Source organism: Scatophagus argus, chromosome 9, assembly GCF_020382885.2.
Source record: "Scatophagus argus isolate fScaArg1 chromosome 9, fScaArg1.pri, whole genome shotgun sequence".
NCBI lineage: Eukaryota > Metazoa > Chordata > Actinopteri > Scatophagidae > Scatophagus > Scatophagus argus.
In genome coordinates, this window is record NC_058501.1 from 18,524,502 (window position 1) to 18,541,281 (window position 16,780).

At 41.2% G+C, this 16,780-nt stretch overlaps 1 protein-coding gene across 3 annotated transcripts in view; it reads right to left on the reverse strand.

Moving 5' to 3' along the window:
• Nucleotides 1-1,412: 1,412 nt before the first annotated feature.
• bcam (basal cell adhesion molecule (Lutheran blood group)) overlaps nt 1,413-16,780 on the reverse strand; it is a 46,753-nt gene continuing 31,385 nt past the window's right edge. Inside the window, exons 2-16 of one of the 3 annotated variants that reach the window (XM_046399040.1) lie at nt 16,099-16,226; nt 15,625-15,841; nt 13,666-13,739; nt 13,447-13,543; nt 13,152-13,334; nt 12,279-12,400; nt 12,018-12,159; nt 11,368-11,483; nt 10,183-10,324; nt 9,379-9,503; nt 8,521-8,662; nt 8,139-8,159; nt 5,725-5,866; nt 4,903-5,002; nt 1,413-3,414 (exon numbers count right to left, since the gene is read on the reverse strand). In XM_046399040.1, coding sequence (XP_046254996.1) covers nt 3,412-3,414; nt 4,903-5,002; nt 5,725-5,866; nt 8,139-8,159; nt 8,521-8,662; nt 9,379-9,503; nt 10,183-10,324; nt 11,368-11,483; nt 12,018-12,159; nt 12,279-12,400; nt 13,152-13,334; nt 13,447-13,543; nt 13,666-13,739; nt 15,625-15,841; nt 16,099-16,226 — 1,754 coding nt within the window. In that variant the 3' untranslated portion in view covers nt 1,413-3,411. The other 2 variants (XM_046399041.1, XM_046399042.1) reach the window with 2 other exon arrangements.

Consider the following 16,780-nt stretch of genomic DNA (forward strand, 5'->3'; position numbering starts at 1 on the left):
TTCATCATCAGCTAAGTAGGTTAATGTCAATGCAATATCATGTCATAGCTTATGCTATGCTGAGTACATAACAGTTTATTTATTCATTTGACTTTATTTCTGTATATCAAGTAAATCTTTTTATGTACTATTCTGCTTGCTAAGCAACAGGTGTGAAATAAAGATTTTTATAAAGGCTAACTGCAATCCAAGCTAATTTTGTCCCATATCAGTTGAATGAAGTTCATTCATGAAATCAGTGTAAGAAAAAGAATTCTGATATAAGAATTCAGAGCATCTTAAAGTGCATTTTTTTTTCTTTGTGGAAAAGCATCTGAATCAGCAAATGTTTGAAGGTTTCATTACAAGCTTGCCCCTGAAGATGCTGACAAGTATCCTCCATCACAGCAGCAGGTGATGACACTGACACTGTTATTTATCGTGAATTTCTCCTGTCTGCCAATATGCTCTTAGTGCTTACTTCCATCGGTGCTGATTTGTATTCGGAGCACATATTGATTTCTCCAGGTTACTTTGATGGGAGACTTTTAATTTCCTAATGGACAGCCAGCAGAACAGGGGGGGTGTGTGTCGGGACAATAGCCCTGATAGGTCTGTAATCAAAGAGCCTGTGTGTGTGCACGGTGTCCGGGAAAGACTGTCACAAAGCGGTGCAAGGTTAGAGCACACTGTGATGTAAGCGTAATGTCAGCAGGAGGGAAGACTTTATAATGTAGCGGATAAAACAGCCCAGTTTGGACAAATTCTTTCATTCTGTCTCTTAATTAACGTTCGGTTTTGATATATGAATTTTCAAAGAGCCAATTATGACTATGGCTGCTGTTGATAAATGTCCTACTAACTGTTACTGAGCTATGCACAAAGCTGCACATCACTTTGCTGGTGATTGATGGCTTAATTTCAACTCATTTCCAAAACCAAAAGCGATAGAGAGCACTGCCACATGAAGCTGGCAGTGAGCTGATCCCTGCGGTTATCGATGCACGACATGTGCTTCCTCAATTTTTATGTTCTGTCACAACAAATCATGGGATCAATCAGTGCGAGGGGAAATTTACATAACGTTGGTTACATCAAAGAGATTAAACTTCGGTGCAAGCCAGGAATCAATTTCAATGTCATCTTCTAGGAAGTGTAAGAAAACGCATACATGGATGAATTACATCAAAAGCAATTTGGCTTCTGATAGGCTGAGAGTGGGATGATTACCGAGATAACGTTCAGTGGTGTGTAAGGGTTTCAGTTGCATGGCCATATGGCCAGACACACCTTCTTGTTCCCATACAACTTTGCGTATCTAAAAAACAAACCCTACAAAGTGAATTTCAAAACAAATTTAGTCCCATATTTATGCTAAAGAAATCCCAAAACGGCTTCTGAAAAGAGATAACGTGTCAATAAAAGACAGAGAATATGGGGTTGTGATGGGTTTTCTTGAACTTTTTCATTATAAATTCTACACAGCTGGAACAAAATAAAAAGATACATCAACACACCACAACAGCGTACCACAAAATATACAGTATACAGTACAGAGAGAGAGAAGTAAAGCACTGAGAATATCTCATAAAAAGAATTCTAAATTAAAAAAACACAACAACATTTCTCTCATCTCTCAGAGCAAATGGAAAGGCATGGGAAAAACAAAACTCAGTAGTTCCAAAATTAAGAATCCCCTGTCTAAAAAAACAACTTTTATAACACAATATTTTTATATAAAACATTAAAATCAAAGAACAACGTTCACTTATCTATCTTCCCCTGCCATCACAGGTTTGCTAACAGTCAATATGGCAAGATCAGTAGACAGACATTTAAAAATAAAATAAGTCTTGTGGACAGAGATAGTGGTTTGAGGTGACCCATTAAAAATAATAATCAAGGCCATTGGTTCCAGTGTACAACAAAGTAAAAAGGCGCATCAAGCTGCTGTCAAACTTCTGTGGCCTGCCGACACTGTAGGGGAGAGACAGAAACGCCAGTGTACCTAAACACAGAAACACTCCTGCTGTGACGCTCAAAATGTTTTCATCTGGTTAAAAACAAAAAAGTAAATCGTACGCACCAACAACCCCCGATCCCTCCCACACCTTCCCTTCCCTTCCCTTCCCTCAAGCGAGAATGAACCTGTGCCAGTCATTTCTCCTAACAGGTGAACGTGTGGCTCCCGCGCTGCAGCCTGTGAAACGTTTCATTTTGTTGTCATGTGAAAACACAGCAGGCCACAGCATGAGGCTGTCGACCATTTCACCAAATTCGACCAATACTACACTGAAAGCTGATGACGGCTGGGCTTTCTAACTGCTGTGTGCTGTTCTTTGGCTTCATCCAGGAGTAGATGACTGAAAGGCTGCGAATGAATTGATAAGAAATGGTGGTAATTATGGTCCCAGACCAGCAGCTTAGTAACCACAGACTCTTTGAACGCCACGTCCTGCACAGTGCACCTCCTGCTTGATAGACAGGGTAATCAGTATTTGGATTTACAGAGAAAAAAGGAAAACAAAGGAAAACAAGTGAACAACTGATGTACTAACATAATATACAAGCATGCTGGAAATGGCAAGAACAAATTTGTACAACCTAATAGCCTGCTTGCTTGGTGGTTTTTAAGCTGGATTTAAAAAGGCGAGCAATTTTAGAGAAAGGATTGGTGTTATTAAATGCCTGGGCTGCTTCTGTGGAAGGCTAATTAGGGATATTGGGGGAAATAAAACAAAAAAACATAAACATTCACAGGTGGCAAAAATTCAATTACGCAAACAGCAGTAAAACAAACTGAGAGCTTATGTGAGCGGAAATGTGACAGCAATGTGTGCCGAATAGTGTGCTTCGGGATTAAATGTTGTGAGCGTAAATCATCACTTGTTATCGAGGTGATTAAAACAAGAATGGCAGCCTGCGATTATTTTTTCCCAATATACCCAGTGGAGAGAGCAAGATTTAAGTGCAAGACTCCGAGACAGAATAGACGCTCAGTGCTACACTTGCGTGCAGACATACACACTCACAGAAAAACACAGTGTTTTAATGGCATTTTGTGTTTCATTTGGGGTACATAAGAGAGATTGTGCCACTGTGCTTGGAGTGTGTCAGTCTTTCCTGTCTCTGTCTAGCTGTCTAAATAAATGGCAGAAAGAAAAAAATCTTAAAAAAACAAACAAACAAACAAACGTAGCAGTAGAAACTCCTTGTGAAAGGTCTACTCCAGATTATAAAACAACAACACCCCAATGCCAAATATGGCGAGCTTCCCGAGGTCCCCAAAACAAACCAATGTCCATGTTTCACTTCTTGTTGTCCCCCCACCTTCAGTCTAGTGTTGTAACTAAAAATTAGCCCTGTTGTGTTCATAACTGTTCTCCTCCTTCCCTTCATCCCTCTGTCGGTTACTTTCATTGTCTCGTTTCATCACTGTCACAGAGAAAGAGAGAGAAAAACACACAAAGAACAATATAAATGACCCTCATTATGGACAGATTAGATATTCACGGCTCAAACTTGCCCCAAAGCAACTGAATGAACGATATTCTTCAAGTTCTTCAATCAATACTCCCTCTATGTATTCACTCACAGCTTATTTAACAATTTATCATGAGACAATTAACCGTTTGGCATCTTTTTATCAAAACAAAGACATTAACATTAAAAATGAATAATATTCACATGTTATATAACACTGGATGAAGTGTTCAGGTGTCTTGGTTGCTACATCTATGCAATGTGGTTGAATGCATGCAGTATCAGAGGTATTAGCAGGCCAAGGCCAAGAGATGCGACACTTTTCGACCTGCTTGTGAAATCTAAATTGGTAAGATATTTCACAGCGCTATATCATTGTCATCATTGTCATGTGTTCTGCAGCTTGCATTCTAAGCCATAAGCATGATAAAGTCATATAACTTTATTTCTATATTTGTGGGTAAGATGTTCTCCTACATAAGCCTGCTGTAGATTGCAAAAGTCAAGATTTAATTTTAGAATAAAATTAAATCTGTCTGCGGCTGGGCTGCAGCCTTTCAAAAGACAGCTTATAGTGTGATATTTTTTTAATGACATCTCAGAGAAGAAAAATCACTTGAAAGCATATGGCAAGACCGACTTTTACATCTTGTTATATCCATTTCAAAAGCAAAGCAAAAATGCGTCTGCAGTTCTGAAATGTCACACAGTCTGCTGTCAGTAGTTTCAGAAATCACATAAAATAAGACGGCTAAAAATGGCTTTTACGTTCACGTCAAATGTGCCGCTGCCGTAAATTTAATGATCACATTTGTGATGACATTTTCATAGATGACTGTGCAGCTGTCACACTCACATCATTTGAGCTGCAGGGACAGCTTTCTCAAACCTTCCCTCTTTGAACTAAAACTGACTTTAGACAATCACTCAGAACGCCTGATCGTCTCGTGTCTACACGACAGTTCTCAGCCTTTCTGTGTTGCTGCTGACTGCTTCTGAGTTACTATTGCTTGCTTCTACACAGTCAAATAATCAGAATGTACTTTCTTTGACTACATTCATCAGCAAAATGGAGCTTATTCTCCCCCTCGCTGGATGAAATCAAAACTTGATCACAGTCTTTGGTCTTTTCTGTAATAAAAGTCAACATGTGGCCTGACCAGAAACTGTGACAAACAGTGAAGAAACAGCGAGTGAATGGAAATTAATGCAGTAATGTTTTTATTTTCTTTACTACTTTATGTCCTTACTGCCTGAAGAGTCCTTCACTTGTCCTTGCATACCATCAGTCTGTAACATCGCGAGTCAGAAGCAAGAAAGCTACTTCTTTTTAAAATAGAAAGTGGGTGTACGGTAAGTCAAACAGCGAAGGCTAATTAACAGCTTGGTTTGGTTTGGTCCATGACACGTAACCTCGATGTCTTTGTCCACTGATCTCACCTGTTCGGCGGACGGTCTCTTGTTGAGGAGACCGGCCTCTTCGTTGGCCTTGTCGGTCTTCATCTCCACCACAATGTCGTTCTTCACATCTCCGCTGGCCCTGCAGAGAAGAAGGGAAGAAAAGGAAAAAAAGAGAGAACTGTGAATATGTACATATGTGAAGACATGACTGAAGAATGTTTTTGGCATAAGAACGCCAGACTTTTGAGACCATGTTGTTCGAACATTTTGTTCACGGTTTTCCCAATTTCTTTGTAATGAAAGGGGTGGACTTATTTACTGTTTAGCAAACCTAAGATAATGTAAAACTGATTTTCCAGCTAATTAACATATCTTGACTAAAACATCTTTTGAGTATTCCAAATTTACAGACTGTAATCTGCGAATTGATATGAAAAGACTCAAATCAGGAACAAGAAATTACAAAAAAAAAAGAAACTTGACACAAGTTCACACAGATTGTGAGTCAGAGGACGTTTCTTCTTCACTCTGCATAAAATGAATTGCAAAATGGCTTATTTTTTATGAGAAGGAATTTATTAATAAGCAAGCATAATTAGAAAGAAAAAAGTTATGAAAAGGAGCTCTGCTCTAATTTTTGAAAAATTTGCATTTTTTTGTCATTCAGTAGAGGGAATTTCTTGGATGGCGCACACCTCTAACTTTTATTTTTGTAGGATTTATTTATTGAATATTCTATGCTTTTATTTCACTCATAACACATTTCCCTTTTGATGACATGTCATGTCTATCTTGTAAAAATTGTCCCAAACATTAATCCCTTCTGTCCCCATGTTTGTTCACTCCTTCCCATCTACTCACACTTCCTTCTTGTCCTTCTTGCCGCAGGGCAGTTTGCTCTTCTTGTTCAGGAAGTAGATGAGGGTCACCAGCAGCAGGAGCAGCAAAACACAGACCACCACGGCTATCACCACCCCGCTGGAGCCTCCCTGCTGCTTGTCGGCTACACCGCCGCAATGGAGGGACACATGGAGGGGAGGGATGGAGGGACGGATGGTGGGGAGCAGGGTTGGTGGGATGGAGGTGAGTGAGATGCACGGGGAGTGAAGAATTGATCACAGCGGAGGAGGTGGAACGAAGGTGATGGGTTTTTGATTTGGTAAGCGCAGAGGCATGGGGAGAGGGGCATCGTGAGGGGTGTCAGGGGATGGAGGTGTTTGATTCGTGAGTTAGAAGAGAGGGAGGCATTGAAGTGGGGTAGGGGTGGGGGGCAGGAAAATAATTTCATTTGGGGAACCATAGGAGTGATGGAAGAGGTGATGGGATGGGGAGGGCAGGATGGAGAGAGGGAGAGGATGGGGACAGGTGGGGTCCAGATGAAGACAATGGATGGACAGATGGGTGGAGAGGGGGAGGAGTGGGGAGTGGGATGTGGGGTTAGCCTAACTTTTGAATGCAATGACAGAAATGATGGGACCCAAAACGGGACCAGTATACTCACAGGTAATACTACACAGAATACGACAACACTGACCATACTCACCCATCCACCTACACTTGTATTACTATGCTTGTGAGGACGTAAATTTGACATGAACTGACATTACATTATATAACATTATTAGAAATTCAGCAAGTGATTTGACGGTCAGCATCAGCTCCATTTTGTAAAATGGCCACTGACAATACTTGATTCTGATTGGCTGGCTGATTTCCTCTAAAGGAACAGTTCAACATTTTTGGAAATGAGCATGTTTGCTTTCTTGCCGGGAGTCAGATGAGAAGATCGATACAGATTTTACAGCATATCTGTCTGTTAAAAATATAAAGCTATAGACAGGAGACAGTTAGCTTAGCTTAACATGAAGCCTGGAAACGAGGGCAACAGCTAGCCTGGCGCTGCTCAAAGGGGAAAAAAATTACTTGTACCTCTAAACCTCACTAACTTAACATGTTACACCTTGTTTGTTTAATGGTTTCACAGGTGATTATATGGTGGACTGTTTTTTGGCTGGGTGCATTGACTTCCCGAAAATGTCAATCTATTCTTTTAAAACTGTATCCCCGGCATTATTCTGGGAAACCGTTAACAGCTTGTAAATCAATGCACAAGGTGTATTTAAACAATAGTGACCAGAGGAACAGCATTTATGCTCCTCTCGGGACCTTCACGGACATTTAACATGAGTCAAATTAACTGCAAACAAAAATTTACAAATGAATGCAAATTTGACCATAACTGTGATAAGCTGGCTATGGTATAAACATGTTCAGAGGTGTCCTGATATACAAAATAAAGAACCTGGTGAAGGCAAGTTTTTTTCTCTTCATTTTGTCCATTATTTTCTTATATAAGGAGACATGAAACATTTCCACCAAAATGTTTATTTTGTTTCTATTAGAAATCAGCCACTGTGGGAGGCTTGAGCTTCGCTTAGAAACCTAAAAATCAGTTTTAGTATTTCACTGGGGCAGTGTGATTCAAAATCAAATATAAATGTACCAAATTTAAAGTCCTCTCAGCTATAATAATACAAGTACTGTTACACAAACACATTAGCTCTTGTAAACATAAATACATTAACGTGTGTGTACACACACATCAATACACACAGTGACTTACAGCTGTAGACAAACGCCATACACATGTCGAGAGGGTTAGCGATACAGACCTGACTTAAGCACAGGGTTTCCAGAGAGCAGCACTTTGAGAGAAAGAGAGTTTCTCAGTCCCATAGCATAGCAAAGCATCACCCACAGCACAAACAGCACTAAGAGCATACGCACATAAAAGCTAAGGTTACAAAATCCCACACACAGCACCCCGGCGAGTGGAAACGACGGAAAAGGATAAAGTGAGAAGCAAGAAGGCAGTCGGAAGGAAGAAGTGACCAAAAAGGAGACACGGTGAAGAAACAAAGAGAGGAAAGGAAGGAATAGAATAGAATAGAATCCTTTATTGTCCCCAAGGGGCCACAAAAAAGTTGTAGTAGCATCCACAAAATATAGGACAGACATCATACAAAGGTGACAAGAGAAGAAGAGTAACAATATACAATATCCACAGTGTTTGGTAGCAAGAGGGCAAATATACAAGATTACAGTACAGCAGAGAGAAGTGTGTGTGTGTGTGTGTGTGTGTGTGTGTGTGTGATGGAGGGGCTGGGACAAGAAGAGATGGGTGGAGGGGGGATTTCTAAATTACAGGGTCTGTACAACAAAGAGTCCTGAGAGAAGGAGGGAGGAGAGGAGGAGGAGAAGGGAGAAGGCTCTACCTCTGTCGGCCGAGTTGTCAGCTGCAAGAGCGAAGAGGACAAAAGGGGGAAAGGTTTTAGTTTGCAGGCTGTGGTGTTGATAAAACAGCAACAGAAACCTGGACTTGGTTGCACGGGCTATTCATTAATCCATGACTGAGATCGTTCTACTAGCTAGTTTCAAACTAGTGATTCGCTAAATTAGTTTTCATCATTAAAACCTTTACATATTTGTCTGTTGCTGTCATAACACACTCCACTCGATAAAAATTGTTGCGCTCATTGTGAAAACTCATCACACATAAACATCAAAAATTTTCGGTGAAGAACACATGAAGGAGGAGGAGGAGGAGAGGAGGGGATAAGGAAGCATCGTTACTGTTGTGATCTCTTTAACACTGACCTCTTTTGAGAGATACCAGGAAGGTCTTGCTATCTGTTCCGTACTCGTTGGAGACCTCGCAGGTCACCCCGGCCTTCATGACCTCGGCTGTGGCTTGAAGGGTCACGGTGCTCACCACCTTGTTACCTTCCACTGATACTGACTGGTAAAAGCGATGGAGGAAGGACGACAAGGAGACACAACATGAATTTTCACACATTTCCTTCATCATTTCTTGCTTAAGTTCTAAAAATGTGGAATATTTTCCACATATTCCTTCTATGTCCACATAAGTCTGCTTCCTCTCTTTTTGCACCCTCTGCTTTATTCCATATTTCTGCTCTGAAATATTGTGCCTGTGGTGCAAGTTTGAACATTTCTCATCTTTGATCTCACGTGCATAACTATTTGCTTCCGAAATGATCCAGTTTTTCAGAAGGTTCATGAAAGTTTTATTTCCTTTTGTTACTTCATTTTATCTAATATTTCAATTATGAAGCTGCATTCCCCCCATAAGTTTCTTTAAAGCTGCTTCGTATGGGATTTTGTTTTCAACTACATCAGATAAATATGATATATTCAAATAACATATTAATTTCCATAGCTCTGCAAGCTGCTTCTGTTCCCCTTTTCCTTTCTGCTGATTTTGAAGTTCAACGTATCAGCCTACACAGAAGATCTTAAGCTGTTATGAAAAAGTCACGTCTCGAAACATCGAACCAAATGAAAATGCTAATAGCAATCGCGCTGTTTGTTTGGAATGCATCTTCAGCTCTAGTTTTCTAGTTTTCCTTCCAAGAAATTAGTAAGTACACTAGTTCACATCCCAATTCCTGTAAACTGTACAGGACACAGACAATAGAGCGTTGCGACAGGTACCTCCTTTCCAGAGGGCTTCCAGGTGAACTGAGGGGCTGGAGAGCCGTAGGCTGAGCACTTCAGGGTCACCATGTCTCCTTCCTTCCCCACCTCTCCAACTGTGGGAGTCTCGATCATCGGCTTTCCTGGAAAGGGAGTGAGGAGGCCAGTAAACAGGGAGGCAGTTAGGAAAATGTTATAAACAAAACAGCAAAAGCTGAAACGCACATTCATATGCTGTAAATCATTTTAGGTTTAAACTCCCAGACTGTCTTAAAAATGGGAGTTAACTGAACTGAAGTTGAATAATACTCAGTCACTACAGTCATCTTGAGTTATGAAACTGTAAAAAAAAAAAAAAAAAAAAAAAACTGGTCTAAGTTCACTGGTCTTGAAAAAATGAGAAAACTTAACCTGTTCAGCCTGACATACTGACATATGCTAAAGTCAAATTTGCTTTGTTGTAAGATTTTCAACGTTTTTAAGAGTCCGTCATCAATAAAACTTATATAATGACAATGTTAACATAAAAGATGAGTTAATTCCTCCTTTAATGATGTTTTACGAAGCACTAATAGTTTCATTTCATACTACATAATATTTTACTGAAGTAAACAACCTTCTTTCTCTGACTAAAACAATACCCTGCACATGCCTAACACTGCCCACTGTTTATTATCCTATGAGTGTGTGTGTGTGTTACTGCAAGGGGACGAGGTTATGGAAATTTAGCAGTGGAAACACATAAGTGTAAATGTCCTGTCCAAACACAGTGTTATTGATTTAGGCAGTCACGTGAGTCTGTGAATGAGGCGAGTGCGTTACCTTTGACGGTGAGGTTGACACTAGCCTGGGCTGTCAGTCCTGGCACAGATGGCACCGCTCCAACACACATGTACTCTCCAGCTTTATCATAGGAAACATCTTGTATTGACAATGTGCCGTCCTGAGAGAGCACCTCAGAGCCCTGGAGGAACACACACACACACACGCACACAGGAAATAAAAAATCCCAGTTGGACTCATGCTATTAACATTCAGTTCTTTCTTTTATTCCATGTGTGTGTGTGTGTGTGTGTTTATATGAGAGCAGAACAGAAATGTGTGAGAAGTCTAGTTTGAACGAGCATCGCTATGCTGGGAAAGCAGAAGAAGAACCTTCACGCATATTGTTCAAAAGCGCAGCGATAACAGATCAAAGTCCCCCCAATGATCAACCTGTCTCTTGAAAACCCTCTCAACTCCTTCTCATAGGAATCCCTCCTATGAACAACAAACACGCCAGAAAACCAGCAGTCGATGAATTCCTATCACACCCACGAGGCACAACAATGGATACACAAGACACAACAACAGGCCTGACACCGGAGGAACACAACTGCACAATACAAGTGGAGAAGCAGAGATGAATATCAAAAACACCACGGCCACCTCGCCGGTATCAGAACGCACGTTACGTTGTGTCACATTGTAAAACGTGATTAACATATGATACACTGCTAATAGTGTACAGTACGCGTTGGTGTTGCTCTTTCTCATTTATAAAGTGGAACAAACTTCAGCGTCTGCTCTCCAATTGCCGCAATTGGACGCAACACAATGCAGCTTATGTAACAGGACCACAACTGTCTGTAAAGGGAGCACAGCCTCCGATTCAAAGCATCCAGTGTTGAATGACAGCTGCACACAAAGTAAGCTACTGTATGAGTCACATGATCTGTTTTTCTTATCCGGTGAAGAAAGACAGCGTTGTTAAAAACATGCATCAAAGCTGAACCAGAATTACAATATGACCAGATATGGAGCTCCAGAAAGGATAGAATTCCTGTTCAACATCAAGCCAGTCCGGTTCATTTGTAAGAATGATGAGATTTGTGTTTTGGAAAGCGTTATCTAGAAATGCTCAGAAAGACGTCTGTGGACAGATGAGGAAGCTCTGTATGCTTCATAATGCACCACTCTGCCGTGAAAAGAGAAGGGAAAGAGGACTGAAAAAGTAACGGAGCGCACCTTTTTCCATTGAACGGTATGTGGGGCGGAGGCCTTGGTCTTACACTGCCACTCCACCTTGTCTCCAAGCATGACAACTTGAGGTTGGACAGGAGTCACGGTCACTGGGTCAATGTCTGACAGAGAGAAAACAAAAAGCAGCTGCGAGAGAGGGACGGAGACACGTAACCTTGTATACAGTGTAATGAGTTAAAGGGCCACTTATGATCTAAAGATTCCTATTGCTTAGACAGCCATGTCATAAAGCTGTTAAAATGACTATACTAAGCAGAATTTTTTTTGTAGATAGTGATGTAGATAAAGATAATGCACTTACTCTGAAGTTAACCCCATTCTGAAGTCCAAGTTAAGCCTATTCCATGCTATTCGCTCACTATCTCTGCTTAATGTGAGCGATAAGATCAAATTAGGGAGTGGAGCTGGGGTAACATTAACGAAACAGATGAACTGTGAACAAGTGAGCTGGATATTGGTTTCCTGAAAGGATCACATTAAAGCTCACTCTGTTCTAACCTTTTTAGGTCTATGATTTAAAGATGAAAAGGGCGGCTTACTGCAAAGGCAAAAACCGTACAAAAGGGGAGTAAATTGTTCTTTATGTGCATTTACTTAATTCTGCAGTTGTGTGTGTGTGTCTTTTGCTTGCTCACATTGGACAGTCAGAGGGATTGTTCCACTCAAGTCGGCTTCCAGGTTATCGAAATCTATGGCCGTGCACTTGTAAACACCACTGTCTGTGCGCTTGACAGATTTCAGCGTCAGGAGACCACCCTGACCTCTGACTGCTTCGTCCTGAAGGTGGAAGGATGTTGTTTATTACATTGTGTTTTTTTATTCTTTTTTAATAAAAGGCTGGGAAACATGAAACAAAGCAAACAAAAATGCTGCTTTCTCTCGAAAGGCATGCGTACGTCTTTAGTGAAGTCAAACTCAGGCTGAGGGTTTCCATCAGTCTCACACTTCATGGTAACAGTGTCGCCCTCTTTGACTGGATCGGTGTTGAGGAGGGAAAACGTCGCTTTCTCAGAGGGATCTGGTTGAAAAAAACAGTCGTGGAACAGGTGAAAATTCCTCCTTTGGATACGTTTACACTGTTACACTGCGTATCATCAATCAGGCATGTGCAATGCATTCCATAAAATGATGCTTTACATTCCCAGCACCTCCTCTTTCCTTGACTCATCCTTCTTCATGGGCTAAATTCCACTGTAGTTGGATTCAGCTATGGCTTTAGCAGGCGGAATGATATGCCAGCAACGAAGTTCAGTCCAGGAAATTAAGATAACACTAATAGGTGTTTGCTGCTAAGATTTATTTTTACAGGGTGCGTCTTTTTCTTCACATGAAAAACATGAGGATGGAAGACAAGGTTAAAAGGCCTAAACTGAGGCGCCCCACCACATTTTCATGCCATGAACTAATAAATCACGTCACAATCACAGCTCATAGACCCGGTGGCATGGAGGGGTGAGGGGGGAATCAAACTGGTCTGACAAGTAACTTTCTCCAAGTCCTGAAGTGATAACATAAAAACGCTGCCATTTTAAGTAACTGACAATTTGAAATTTTAGGACACACGCTTATTATGTTTCTTGTCAAGAGTTAGATAAGAAGATCTATACCACTTTCATGTCTGACCAGGAAATATAAGTCTACAGCTGACGTCTGGGTAGTTTAGCTTAACACGAGGACTGGAAACAGGTTGAAACAGTTAGGCAGGCTCTGTCAGAACCATTCAGGACCTACACAGTCATTAAAAGTCTTGCCACACCCCCTTCACTCACAGTTGAGGTTGATGGTGATGGTGTCGGACTTCTTCTGTTTGATCTGATCTCCCGGCATGCTGTACTCTACGGTGCACTGGAACACAGAGTCCTTGTCTGCCTTGGTGGGCTGCATGTACAGGGTGCTCTTAACAGTGTAGAGACCCGAGGCCTCCTTCACCAGCGAGGGGATCATGTAGGTCTCTGACAAAGAGGAGTGATGAAAGAAGGGAAGTACACAGTTTATCCTCTGCTTTGTGCAACATATGACATTATATTTTTGTTCGTGATATTCTAAAAGTCAGGGGACACGTACTCTCTCGCTTGTCCTTGACTTCAGGCAGGGGCTGGCCATCTTTGAACCAGATAATCCTTGGCTGGGGATGTCCATTCTTTGTCACACAGGTACCAATCTGAAGTACATGGACAAATGCAGGAGTGACAAAAGAAATCAAAATGAATTTGTGTGTGTTCAGTGTTCATATGAGATTAGAAAATATGCAGTCATATGCAGGGTTCACACACACACACACACCTCGGAGCTGGTAGTTTCTCCCACAGAAATGGCCTGACTTGACGGCCTTGTAAGTTCTGGCTTCTCGGGCGCAACTGAGACAGGAAAAGGGAGGGGAGAAATCATTATTTTATCATTATGATTCACTGCAAGGAAAACCTCTAATGTAGTAACAAGTACACACACACAAACTCATATACTTCACTTCCACATATGCAGTCCAACCCACATGCTGGCTGACCTTTTCAATTAAGTCTAGCAGTAAATATCCTGCCTCACGTTATTCCACGGTGACCTCAGTTCACACAGGCTGATAAGGGTCAAATAACTAAAAAAAAAACAAAAAACACTCCCCCTTGTCTGGATCACACACACACACCCGCTCAACCACAGGTGTGAGTGTTCCCTCCTGTTTCTCTGCTTTATTCCCTAGCTCACTTGTTCACATGCAAGGTCATCTTATCACTGCCTGCAGCTGTCGACTGCTCATAAAAACAAACAGTGGATGGGTATTCCTTTCTCTCTGTCTCACTTGCTCAATTCTTTGGTTTTAGTCCTTTTTGGTTAATACTGTTCCCAAAACTGAAGCTGAAGCGTCTTTGCAGCCATTCCCTTTTCACATGCTGCAGGCGCAGTAATTTCGATGTACAAAGAGGACTGACTTGTTAACATTCAGAAGCTAGTTTCTTTGCCCTAAACTCTCTGAACTAACTGACTAAAATTCTCCTTAACAGTTTATTTTTATATTATTAAATATATTATGATGGTCTTTAGCCTTAAATAAGGAATCTAAATGTTAGGAGAATTAAGACTGCACAAGACACACAGAGGCATACATGCAGGATTATTGTCTTATTCTCTGCTAGTGTAGTTTTTGGTTAGTTTGCAGACTGTTTTCTCTAAACTGTGTAGACCTCCCAAGAAAGAGAAAGCAGGCCATTTCTGCTGCAGCTCAACCCTCAGGAGACCTCATAACTCAACTCTATTAAGTTAAGGCAGGACAGACACACTATAATTCACCCTCCATGAGTCAAGTGGTCAAACGTAGACAAAGAGTAATTGCTGGTTTGTGAGACAGGCTGTTTCTTACAACTATGGGCATTGAGTGCATCTTAAAAGGCCCTTGTCAAATAGCACCGCATTGAGGTATTGCCTACCAATGACGGGCCCATTGACCCCTTTAGACACCAGTGCCTCTGATTGTGTAGATGTTAAGATATAACTGGGTAGCCCTTTTTCAAGTGGAGGTTGTTTTGCTATTCTCCAGACGTAAATTTTCTCTCTTTAGAGCGATTGAGCGGTCCGATACGAAATGCAAATTCATCATTCATTTTGGTGAAGCCAATAAACGCTAAAAGCATGATCGATGTGTGCTCGGGAGATGCGGCTGAAGGGGTGGGGGACAAGGACACAGCAGCCAGCATCAAGGGTCAGCCCCCAGAGTCTTGGTGACAGATCTGGACTCTTATTTAGGTGAGATATATGAGACATGACAGTTGTGACTGAACTATTCATCAATTGTGTCAAGAGTGATTAGATTGTGGTTAATTGACCTATGGGGAATTTACCAAAGGAAACTGACAAACCCAGGCACTGGAAAAGTCTCTGAAGTCCCACACATGATGAAAAAATATCAGCTAAAATGTGCTCTTTTCTTGAAAGATGCAGACATTTGTGACATATTATGATACCACGGTATATATAAAGTGGTTTTGCATGGAGTTACCTTGAGCGTGTGTGAAATGCAATCAGCCAAAATAAATTACATGCATTATGTACAATCAAGCCACTTCTAAATTAAAGTACGCACGAACACACATGCAGATCTGATTAAAGCCACAAACCTTTAGCGGCAATCACATTAACAAAGTAAGTCATGAATTTCCCCACATCACCGACAGATGAAAGAGTGATGTGGGGTCTCTTTGAAAAGGTCCTGTTAACGTCATATAAAAGGCCAAAGGGCACTGGACGACTCACAGAAGACTTTGAGCATGGTGGACTCAGCTCCAACCCCAGCAGGGCCGGCCGTGACCTGGCAGTAAAAGACAAGCTCGTCGGTGGGTTGAACAGAGGAGATGGTCAAGGTGAAGTCCTGTCCGATAGTGACCCGCCCAGTCAGAGGGGTGGAATCATCGCTTTTCAATGCACCACCCTCAGAGCCAAAAGCCACGCGCTTCCTGATTCCTTGATCCTCCTTGTGGATGGACAGACGGAAGGAGACACCGAAAGAGGGTGGGAGAAACGTGAGGAGAAAAAGAACAAATAAAGAGATATAAGAGAAAATAGGGGTCCCGAGACCTGAAATTTGGTCCAAATCTACAACTTTTGACAGTGTACTCCTTTATGAAGTATATCGAATAACTTGGATATCCCAACCTTTCAATACCAAAAAATATTTTTTCCTCTCTAAAACATTTGAATTAAGAAGATAAATATCTGGAAGTTACTTACAATGTACCATTCAACGACAGTGTTGCTTGATGACGGTGAGACATTGTATGTGCAGGGCAGTTTGGCAGTGTCTCCTTTTAACACCTCCATTTTCGGGGCCACCTGCACCGTCACGGTACCACTGCATACTGTAGAGAAAAATGGTCAGAAAAGTCAATCAATAGGATTAAATATTTAAGCATAATGCTTGAATGACTGCTGGTGATTTGTAACTGTGATGAAAAGTCAAAGTCAAAAACTCATTGCTGACTATCATTTAGCTCAGCTCAAGAAACAGAACTGAGGTAAAATCCCGCTACACTTCATAATCTAATGTCTTACAATAAGATCTATACAATCGAATTAGTCTGAGCACAGGATTATAATATGATGGGCTGGCATACCAACAGTGTGACAAGATAGCATTGGTAATGCATAACAACATAACTGGAGAAGAAGACAGAAATTAGTTCAGGAGTAAATTAGGAGACAAATACAAATAAAGAAACGTTGTCAGTGAAACAAAGTTTGGAACACATGGATCGACAGCAAAGAAGTGGACTTTCAGAAGTGGATATTTCGACATGCTTTTTCCAATAATTGTGGGTCATCACTAGAATCAGTTGGAAACCTAAACAGTAGCTTTAAGTATTGGTATTCTCTTAAAGGTGTATGAACTGCAGTACAAACGGAGCATGAGGGA